Source organism: Vigna angularis, chromosome 8 (assembly GCF_016808095.1).
Source record: "Vigna angularis cultivar LongXiaoDou No.4 chromosome 8, ASM1680809v1, whole genome shotgun sequence".
Taxonomy (NCBI): domain Eukaryota; kingdom Viridiplantae; phylum Streptophyta; class Magnoliopsida; order Fabales; family Fabaceae; genus Vigna; species Vigna angularis.
In genome coordinates this window covers 551521-562449 of record NC_068977.1, presented here as the reverse complement: position 1 = coordinate 562449, position 10929 = coordinate 551521, and the positions used below count along the sequence as shown (strand labels likewise).

The 10929-nt window shown below is 33.5% G+C and overlaps 2 protein-coding genes across 3 annotated transcripts; one reads left to right on the top strand and one right to left on the bottom strand.

Annotated features, from left to right (window-relative positions):
* Nucleotides 1-2646, bottom strand: LOC108318766 (photosystem I assembly factor PSA3, chloroplastic). The gene is made up of 3 exons (XM_017556326.2): nt 2224-2646; nt 1272-1436; nt 1-691 (listed from the first exon to the last, which is right to left on the bottom strand). The coding sequence occupies exons 1-3, from the start codon at nt 2584-2586 to the stop codon at nt 371-373; spliced, it is 849 nt and encodes a 282-aa protein (XP_017411815.1). The 5' UTR covers nt 2587-2646; the 3' UTR covers nt 1-370.
* A 4172-nt stretch (nt 2647-6818) lies between these two features.
* On the top strand, nt 6819-9422 carry LOC108343762 (F-box/FBD/LRR-repeat protein At4g00160). 2 transcript variants are annotated; one of them, XR_001833519.2, is made up of 5 exons: nt 6819-7719; nt 7814-7957; nt 8050-8342; nt 8972-9107; nt 9223-9422. XR_001833519.2 is itself a non-coding variant. In XM_017582133.2 (4 exons), the coding sequence occupies exons 1-4, from the start codon at nt 7027-7029 to the stop codon at nt 8979-8981; spliced, it is 1140 nt and encodes a 379-aa protein (XP_017437622.1). In that variant the 5' UTR covers nt 6825-7026; the 3' UTR covers nt 8982-9422. The 2 variants fall into 2 exon arrangements, 1 of the variants encoding a protein (XP_017437622.1); XM_017582133.2 differs by having other exon boundaries at nt 6825-7719; nt 8972-9422.
* Nucleotides 9423-10929: the final 1507 nt, after the last annotated feature.

The window sequence follows — 10929 nt, the reverse complement described above, 5'->3', positions numbered from 1 at the left end:
TTATGAAATAAACATCTTCCATACTTAGCTAAATAATTGATACAATAACTATCTCTTCATTTCAGAAGGTGAGTAGAAGGAAAGAACTAGAACTAGATCAGAACACTTCAAGAGTTTAAAAAACTAAATACCCTTTACAGACATCATATACTGCTACTTCCACCATCAATTCTGCTGACAGTAACTACATGAAATTTCTTTGTTTTCAAAAATTCATGACCCCAACATTCAATATGGATCTGAAAAATAAGAGAATGTGATCTATGATGACTGTCAATTTTTCTGTGAGTAAACCAAGAGGCTAAACCAGCTCAGTTTCTGAAATATAATGTCATATTGTAAAGTGGAAATCACAGGCTTCACCACATTGTTAAGTCTCACTATTTTGTTGAAGGAACTGAAGGTCTTTCATTTGTATTTCAACAGCTTCTTTTGATAGAGGTTTGAGTTCTGAAACAAAATCATCATCATCACCAGCAGCTATTTTCTCTGCCTTGTCTTTCACAAGGCGCTGGATCACATCGCGCTGAACTGCCGGAAAAACAGCGCCAAGCATTGCTGTCAGCAGTCTCTCATCATCTTCTTCAACAGCATCCCTTCCAAAGCAACACACATAGATTGCATCAAGAGCCTTCCCAGCTCGAGTCTCCATTGCTATAGCAGGAGGGTCAGCCTTTATCTTTGCCCGTCTCTACATTGTTGGATGAAGTTTTAAAGTTTTTAGGATAGTGGAATAAACATAAAACTTAGCTTCAGCATAATCAAAGAACCAAGCATATCGGCACAAAAAGCAAGAATATCATTCACACATCTTAGAATTGTTTTTCCTCTTCTATACAGTAGTTGTCACAACACAAGATGAATGAAACTTTATCTGGATTTGTCATCACCCAATGAAATGTTACTTTAAGAGCATCTTAATATTAGACCATTCCTATTACTTATGAATCTTTACTGTGTCAATATGGTTGTCAGGATATAGATTTAGGCAAGAGAAAATGTTACCTTTGGCAATGTAACACATGTTAACGATTTCCACAAACAAGAGAACAGTGAGAAATAAGCCTTAAAATAATGTGAATAACTAATATTATCAGCACTTTCTTTAGTAAGTACTTAGACAATAGTGCTTCATGTCCATAAGTTGGAACGAGTTAATGCAAACTGACAGAGTTCTTCTTCAAATACAGCATAATATCATAGCTGAATGACCTTCAAAGATAGAGACCCCAAAATCAGTATAAGTTAAAACAAGTGAAATGGGGACTAACCTCCTTTGCCTCACTCATCAAGGCCATGAAATTCTGCTCTTCAAATTCAATGTCATTTGAGATCCGGAGCCTAGAGACCCCTTCTAGAATATCCTCAGTTTTGAGAAGACCTGCGCCAACGGCTGCTAGCCAACAGCATAACAGAACATAGAGTGGATCCCCTGCCTATCCACAACAAACCATTCCCCTTTAGCTCACCAAAACCAATACCCGATTGCTACCACAAAACGATGCTAAGAATAAAGTTAGAAACAAAAAAACAAAGGATAAATCAACCTCACTAATATTCAAATTTGATTATGGGGTGGGAATTAAACATTTCACCAGTCTTCAACAATGTAAACTCATAAAAGATAGTTCTGAACATGAAATCTAGCTCTTTAAACTCAACCATAAAACCGAGTTAGTCCATGTAATAAAGGTTTGCCTTGAATATCATCATAGGTTAGATTGGTGAACTTCTAATTCCAAATCCTATTAGGGTATAACACGAAAAACTGCATATAGTTAGCCCTTTTAGTTGTCCGACTCTCAATGAAAGCATCAATAAGCGCATACAGGGAAAACTCAACCAAAAAGTCTAATATATTCGATAGAAAAGTCTCAAGGCTTAAATAAAATATCAAATAGTTTATTCTTCTCAATGTAAAACTCTTAACGCATTCAATTTATGATTCCATGATGGTGTAAATTTCTACATTTTTACATACCAAAATGACATTGTTAGTGCATATACTATGAGTTTTGTGATTAAATGATTAACGAGTAAATACTGTAAGCAAGTTTCTTATTTTGAACATGATTTTCAATTGGGTGAAGCTTATCAAAATGAAACTCTTGCTTAACTACCCAATTCTGATAAACTACTAAGACACGATTTTGACACCACCATGCAGTGAAGCACGCAAATGAGATCAGATGGTGTGAGGAGAAGGACTGGTTGATCACTCACCCTTCCTCGTCGGTCTTGGAACTCAAAGAAGGCAGTGGAATCAGTCTGGGAGCACTTGTTCCCAACGCGCCTTCTGAACTCAGCAAAGTCCACGAGGTCATCGCCGACGCCACCTTCGTCGCTGAAGATCCTGGCAATGAGACCCACCACAGGGAGTGCCCCGATGACCTTGTTGGCGAAACTGCCTAAGGAGTTGGAGTTCTCCATGTAAGCTTTGACACTGAAGTGTTTGACTCTTGAAGTGGGCTTGGTGGCGGTGGGGTGAGCATGGTGGTGGTGATGGTGGTGGCGGCGGAGGGAGGAGAGGGTGAAGAAGTGGGAAGAGAAAGGTGAGAGGGGTGAAGTGGACTTTAAAACCACCATGGTCGGGGGGAAGAAGAAGGAAGGGGTTAAGGTGGTTGGATTTGAGGTTCTTGGCCTCACGTTTATATATGTTATCCACTTTGCTCTCTTCTTCTCACTTATATTATATTTAAAATTTATATATTTAATTATGGTCATTAATACCGTAAAATACATAATTTAGTATTTTAATTTTTTTGGATGCTTTTATTTTAAATATAGTTTTAAAGTTATATTTAATATAAATCTCATTTTAAATAAGATCTACTTTATTTCTTTTTTTACTCATTGGATGTTTCTATATTTTTAGGTTTCCTAAATTATGTTCCAAAAAGTTAATGTGAAAGTTCTCATTTGTTATTTCTTGAATCTTAAGAAAAAAAATTATATAATCGAACAATTATCATTAATATCGTATTTCAAAATAGATAAAAAAAAACGAATTTGTTGTTTTTATCTTCACATGTAATTTCTTTTTATTAATTCTAAAAAATGAATTTATTTTTTATTTTATGTCAATATACTTATTTAAGGAAAACTCAACATTTAAAAAAATAAACTATCAAAATTAAAAACAGATTATAGAAAAACACATGATAAATCATCTTATGTCAATAAAAAATTATTACATAAAAGACTCATAAATTTAAAAAAGTATTGTACCGTAATATTTTACTATAAAAAACAATAAAAAATTATTATTTTTCATTAATGAAACAGATAAAAAAACGAAGGGTTAAATATGTTTTTCGTCTCTTAAGTATCATACGATTTTGGTTTTAGTCCCTACTTTGATGATTTTTAGTTCTCTTAGTTTTGAAACTCTTAGTATTAGTCCTTAAAAATGGATGACGTTAAGTTTTAGTAGATGTGGCAAACGGCAATGCCAGGTTTGATGCCAGCTGTCGTGCAAACGGCAAACGCCCTTTTTCTCCAGCGTTATGTGTTGGAATACCAATCCTGGTTGGGGTTTTTTCCTGGTTGGGGTTTTTGCCTTGGTTGGTGTTATTCTTTTGTTGTTGAAAGGAAGAAAGAAACGTTCAGGCCTCCAAAACAAATCAAGAAATGTTTATTCTTCTTCCTTCAGAAATACAACGTCCATGGAAAGTGGAGGTGTCTACTTTGGGATCTTTGTCTTCTCCTTCGACGAGCTCAAAGAGGCAACCAACAATTTTGATGAAGCTAGGAAGTTTGGAGAAGGAGGCTTTGGAACTGTTTACTTGGGTAAGAACTATACATTCTCACAATTTTTCTTTAGAGACTACAAATAAAGTAAATTTTTATAATATATAAAATCGTCTAGTATTAAACTTAAAAATTACCTTTTTCCGTGATTCTAAAGGAAGAAAGAAAATCTGCTATTATAACTTCAAACTATTATGTAGAATAACTTTTGGTTTTGAACAACCAGGAAAACTTAGAGATGGTCAGTGAAGCGCCTGTTCGAGCACAGCTATAGGCCAGTGGAGTCATTCATCAATGAAATCCAGATTCTCACACGTCTGCGACATAGAAACCTTGTGTCCCTCTATGGCTGCACTTCGAGTCACAGCCGAGACTTACTGCTAGTGTACGAGCACATCCCAAATGGCACTGTTAGCTCTCATCTCCATGGTGATGAAGGAAATTCATGCTTTCTGCCATGGCATCTGAGAATGAAAATTGCCATAAAAATTGCTAGTGTATATAATGTTCTAAGAACATAGGTGTGGACCTTCCTGGCCACGGTGCTGATGGAAGGCGTGGAGGGCGAGGAGCAGAAACGGAAAGCTTCTGGGTGGCGTAGAAGACGAAGTTAAATTCAACTTGAAAAATGAAACAATCAACGTGGCACGACAGCTGGCATCAAACCTGACATCGTTGTTTGCCACATCTACTAAAACTTAACGCCATCCATTTTTAAGGACTAATACTAAGAGTTTCAAAACTACGAGGACTAAAAATCATCAAAGTTTTGAATAGGAACTAAAATCAAAATCGTGTGATACTTAAGGGACGGAAAACATATTTAACCCAAAAATGAAAACAAAATAATAAATTTGTATAAATTAACTTTTTTTTTATCATAAATAAAAAAAAGCATACAGATAATTCAAATCGAATATAAACTATAAATAACACAAAAAAGTAAAGAGAAAAAGAAATAAAAATAATTTTATTATTTAATATATTTAATATTATATTTTACTAAATGGACGTGATTTATAAAATTAAAATTTTAACTAATTTAATTTCCATGATGCCGCACAACATGCAATTAAGAGATCTACAAATCTACTTAAATTTAAATATGTTAAAAGGAAAAAATAATTAATATTCAAGACAAACCAATTTTACAATAGCAAAAAAAAAATTATTTAATGAGGATCTTAAGGGTGAATTTGACATGTGCCAACATCATAACGATAGTTAGTTGGAATGAAAATTTTTGTTTAAAGAACGAAAATTCACCTACAAAAAACTATCCAACTTAACTCAATAAAAAATTTTATGATATTTATAAATATAGTAAGCATGAATGATTACGAAAAGAGTATTTCTTAATAGGTTTAAATGCTTACTTTGTCTTCATGTTAAGAGGTGAATTTTTGTTTAGTATCCAGTTTTAAATAAAAATGAAGACATTGGATCCCTATGTTATGAAAAATAAATGAATAAGGTCCAGAAAGAAAGAACAAGTCCAACAAATCATCAAAGAAAAAGCTGAACAAGAGAAAAAAAAAGTTGGACAGCAGAAGAGATAAGAGAAAAACTACGTCAGCATGGACTTAACGTCGTTGTTGTCAACTTAACTGACAAAACCTTATTCATACAATTTTCATAACATAGGGACTCAATATCTTCATTTTTAAAACCGGGTACTAAACAGAAATTCACCTCTTAACATAAGGACGAAGTAAACATTTAAGCCTTCTTAATAATACTAATTGTATTTATAAGATCATGTGTCCATGTTTCTATTGGAATAATACCTACCCCAAATATATAACCACACGGTAGTTAATAACATAATGATACATCGTCATAAACAAAAATCATAATACAAACTTTCGATTTTATTTATGATATGTGGATATTGCCTAATTAGATGTAGGTTTAGGCTACTCCATAATGAAGAAGCTTAATGAACCTTGTTGGACCACTTTCTTTAGCATGTTTATTGAGTCAAGTAGGAAAATAAGCTCCTTAATCTTGAAAGTTTTCTTTGGCATACATGATTTGTGTCTAATCTCTTGGTTGGGCCTTGATCGACTTGTATAGTTTGTCAATAAATTCGTCATTTAATTGAGCTCGTTATGCATTAGCCCTTCGGTTGAGCTTCGCAGGTGGATCAACCCTCTGATTGAACTTGTTTGGGGATTGACCTTCTGGCCAAACTTGTTTATGGATTAACCTTGTAGACGAGTTTTATAGGTGGATTAACACTTTGGCCGAGCTTCACAAGTGGATGAGCCCTCTAGCTGAGCTATGTAAGTGGATTGGCCATCCGACCAAGCTTTGTAGGTGGATTAGCCCTCTGAACTAAAACTCTTATGTGGATTGTGGATTGGCTTGACAAGAGTTCTCCATTTTTGTTTTGTCACTTTCTTCACATGAGTCATGTATTCAATCTTACATTTCTTTTTTCATCTTTTAATTTTCAAACTCTCCTTGAGAGTTTGAAAGTCAGATTTGTCTAAAATCGTTATCTCCCTTTATGTCGTCTTTAGAATCTTCACATTTCTTTTGAAAATACAGCTTTTATTATCTTTTGAAAGTCGGACTCGAGCACACCTCTGTACAATATGTTTGCACAAAGCTATTTTTTCTTTAACTCATTTTTCTCAATACAATCTATGCTATCGTATGCTCTTCATTCGTTACTGATTCTTGGTAACCAGTCTCGACTATAGCTCTTGATTTTTTACATTAAAACAAACTTATATCAGGTTGAGAAAGGCTGAAACAACTATCATTCAGACCGTTTCAGATCGATCTTGATCGAATAGTATTAGAATTTGATCAAACTGTATCTAAGTGTGGTTGAATTATATTAATATGAAATGTTGTTACTTGAATTTTTTTTTTAATATAAAATTGGTTGGCCTGACCTGTATGCAAAACTGACCTTCCTAACTATCGGACTTGATTAACAGATTTGAACTATTGAAATGGAAAAAAAAAAAAAAAAAAAAAAAGCTGCCCCGACCCACTTTTATATTCGGACCGGAGTTAGACTTTCTATTTTTTGCCTTCTCTGGGTATTTTTGATTGTTGGGAAAAGGCTGTCCTGTGGGACCCAATAATTGATGACCTCACGTGACAGTTTTTCCTTTCACTTCCCAATGCTCAGGTTCTCATGGCATCCACGTCAATTCAAATAGCAAAAACAAATTCTTCTCAAACGTTTTGACATGGTAGGCAGTGAGTTATTTCTGTAAGAAACCGAAGCAGCTGTGTTCTCTTTTGATACTCTTAATCATGATGGCCGATGACATTATCAGTAGTTTTCCAGACGAAATCCTTTGTCACATCCTATCTTTTCTTCCGACCAAACATGTTGTCGCAACCAGTGTTCTCTCCAAGCGCTGGAAATTCCTATGGCGCTCGCTTCCCTTTTTCGATTTCCACTATGACGGAGACCTCTTTGATTATGACAGAAACAACGAGGCCTACTCTCATTTTCTTCACTCCGTGGACTCTTTCTTGCTTTCGCGTGATAGAGACGAACCCCTCCATAGATTTCGCCTCAGATCTGACTCTACCTATGGTCATCCTGTAAGTATCCAGAGATGGATTACGCCTGCAGTGAGTGGAAGCGTTCGACACCTCGACCTCTGTTTGGATTGGGGCTTTGTCATGCCTTCTGTGGTGTTTAGCTGCAAAACTCTTGTAGTTCTCAAGTTGACTTTCATACGAGTGGAAAATACTTTCTCTGTTGACTTGCCCTTGCTTAAGATCTTGCATTTGAATAATATTTCTTCACCCGAAGGTCTAGATCTTTCACAGCTTCTCTCTGGGTGTCCTAATCTTGAGGACTTGGAAGTCAAAGGTTTCATTTCTACAACTAAAGGGAAGTTTATCACATTGCCCAAATTGGTTAGAGCCAGCATCCTTGAAGATTTACTTCCATTGGAAGTTGTTAAGGATGTTGAAGTTTTGTTCTTGGATTCGGTAATGCTATGATATTTGTTTGATATTACTTTCCATTTCGAAGGGAAAAAAAGGGGATTTCTTATGTTCTGATATCATTTTGTATCTCTTGCAGAAATATCAACAAATCCTGGATTTTGACTTTCAGAATTTAGTTCGACTTGAATTGATTTTGCAGCTTAGCAAGGATTGGCTTGGGGTCTTGGAAGTGCTTGAACATTGTCCCAAACTTCAAACCCTTCTCATTTGCATTTATAAGGTTTATTGATTTAAGCTTTTCAATTATGATTTTTTTTTTATCTTTTCTTCAAACATTAGTGTTAATTTAATTTTTTTGATTGTTGTTATCAGAGCAGTTTTGATACATTTTTGGCAGGCCATGAAGAAGTAGTTTGGTCATACCCACAATCTGTTCCTGCTTGCATTTCATCACACCTTAAAACCTGTTCTCTTAAATATTACAGTGGTTCTATAGATGAGATTCAATTTGCAAGTTATATTATGGGGAATGCAAAATATCTACGGATCATGAAAATCTGCATTGACAGTGAATCCCATTTTACTTTTGGAGAAAAACTTCATATGGAAAGAGAATTATCCTCGTGCATGAAGAGCTCGGATACTTGTACACTTTCATTTGAATAGTTAAGGATTGTTTCTTTTTGTTTGCCTTTCTTTTAGTAGTAACTGCAAGAATGTGGACATGCTTGTCAAATTAATCTGCTTTTCTTCACCAAATGAAAGTTTGCCACACATAATCGGTTTGTTCCAGAATTGTTTATGAAACACTTTGAAGTTTCAAAGTTGTGTTGTTTTCTGAATTCAAGCTTCACATTTGTAATATGCAATTACCTTTTTATAGTATGAGTATTTAGGAAAGGTATATCGAAGAATTTCTGTCTATGAGATGCATTAATTTGTAATCAATGTGAGTATATTTTCTATTTACCGATGAAACCTGTTTATCATAAATCATTTTAGGTGGATGATATTATGGGAAATTTTTTTATTTGCTTCTACTGTTCATTCTTTTGGATTTTAAACTCTATGAACAATGGTCAATTTAAAGAAATTCATTGCAAAAGAACCAAAATTTACTGTTGGTATCTCTTTTGAGGTAATTATTAATTCTGGTAACTTTATGGAATCAGAATTAGTATTTTACTTGATTTAAGATGATGATGTTTAATGCAAATCATTAAGAAATTATTTGTTAATGTTTCTCGTTTTGTTTGTTATAAATTATTTACGTATCATATGAATTTTCCAACAGTTCATCGTGACGTGATCAAGCGCCTTGTGAAAGACAAGTCAGATAAAGTAGCAGTTGGTGTTGATGATGATTTTACAAATGAAAGACCTTCAGTTCTTTCAACAAAATAGTGAGACTTAACAATGTGGTGAAGCCTGTAATTTTCACTTTACAATATGACATTATATTTTAGAAACTAAGTTGATTTAGCCTTTTGGTTTACTCACAGAAAAATTGACAGTCACCATAGATCACATTCTCTTATTTTTCAGATCCATATTGAATGTTGGCGTCATGACTTTTTGAAAACAGAAATTTCATGTAGTTACTGTCAGCAGAATAGATGGTGAAAGTAGCAGTAAATGATGTCTGTAAAGGGTATTTAGTTTTTTAAACTCTTGAAGTGTTCTGATCTAGTTCTTTCCTTCAATTCACCTCCTGAAATGAAGAGCCTAGCTAGTTATTGTATCAATTATTTAGCTAAGTATGGAAGATGTTTATTTCATAATATGCAAGGACATGAAACTGATTTCCTCACTTTACAAGTGATACCAATTTGAGAAACATAGAAGCATACGTGATAACTAAGAGCATTTTTCAAATGTGTATAAAATCATTGAAAGCTTTATATATTATTGAAAAACTATATTACTTTGAATTGTTTTATTTTACATATTATGAATGTGTTAGTACCACCAAACAGAAAATATGCTGATATCAGTTGCATTGAATCTTCAGCGAAATGTTTAATCACACTTTTAGTCATTTAATTTGAACTCTGTAATTTTGGTCTCTTTTTTTTCTCTCAAGTTAAATTAAATAAATGTGGTCCAATTGTTAATTTTTTACCTATAATAATTAATTTTTCATTTATTTTACTCAGTTTTCTCAAATTAAATTTATAAAAACATTTTATATCATAGTCGCCAAACTACTACTAAAAATATCAAATTTAACCTAGGTCACTTCCTGTAAATTTTTTCAAATTTTATCAAAGTATAACCAAAATTTTCAGTCCTAAACTTTTAAAATCATGTCAGTGCTCAACATGAAATTCAATGGAAATTGAAGTATAATTCTTTGGAAATAGTTCTAATCACACGAACCTCGTTTCCTTTACTCTCGTAATTCAAATTTAAGTAAAATGCACATGGTCAATAAAGTATAACAAGAGAGCAAAAATAATGGAAAATAATAAGATAGAATTGCATTCGGACTCCTCAAAAATGTAGTTTACAAGCTAAAAAAGCTTGAAGGGAAGCTTATCTTGAGGATAAGGAATGCAATTCACTTAAAGATGTATTACACTTAAGGTATGAGATGTGTGTACTCTTTTTCCTTGGCTTGAATTTTGTTTCTAAGTTTGATTTTTACTAGTTAAGCTTTTAAAAAGACACACTTTATTTTCTAATAAAAATTTTCTTCTCTTTTACACATATGTCTTTATTCGTCAGCACAAAACCTCAAAAGAAAACATCAAGAGATACTAAATCATGCTTACAAACACGACATCTATATTACTTAGAATGTAACATAATCTAAAGCATGCAAACGCGATACTCAAGTTACTTAGACAATAGTAAAATCCCGCAAGCATGACACTTGAGTTACTTAGATGGTAATCTAAAGCCCTCAAATGAGGATCAAATTACCTAGATGGTAATTTAAAACTCTCAAACGAGACATTGAGCTACCTAGAAGGTAACTTAAAACCCTTAATTGAATCACCAAGTTACCTAGACAATGACCTAAAATCCTCAAATGAGGCATCGAATTACCTAGATGATAATCTAAAGTCCTCAAACGCGACAAAACTTTTAAACGAAACACCAAGTTATAAAAATAAATTAAGTATATGGAATGTAGTGTAAATAGAGTTTCTTTTTGCTGTTTTGAGTCTATTTTTCCTGTTTTCTTTTTCCGGTGTCTCCTTTTTCCTTCATAATATTATTTTAGTTTCTTTTAATTTGTAATTTCTA

What these genes read in the sequence shown, in the direction of transcription:
- LOC108318766 (XM_017556326.2), bottom strand. Translation starts at nt 2,586, where the DNA reads ATGGTGGTTTTAAAGTCCACTTCACCCCTCTCACCTTTCTCTTCCCAC. An exon ending in TCCAAGACCGACGAGGAAGG is followed by an intron (nt 1,437 to 2,223) that starts GTGAGTGATCAA and finishes TGTTGTGGATAG; the next exon opens with GCAGGGGATCCACTCTATGT. An exon ending in TGATGAGTGAGGCAAAGGAG is followed by an intron (nt 692 to 1,271) that starts GTTAGTCCCCAT and finishes CCAACAATGTAG; the next exon opens with AGACGGGCAAAGATAAAGGC.
- LOC108343762 (XM_017582133.2), top strand. Translation starts at nt 7,027, where the DNA reads ATGATGGCCGATGACATTATCAGTAGTTTTCCAGACGAAATCCTTTGT. An exon ending in AAGTTTTGTTCTTGGATTCG is followed by an intron (nt 7,720 to 7,813) that starts GTAATGCTATGA and finishes TATCTCTTGCAG; the next exon opens with AAATATCAACAAATCCTGGA. An exon ending in TTCTCATTTGCATTTATAAG is followed by an intron (nt 7,958 to 8,049) that starts GTTTATTGATTT and finishes TGTTGTTATCAG; the next exon opens with AGCAGTTTTGATACATTTTT.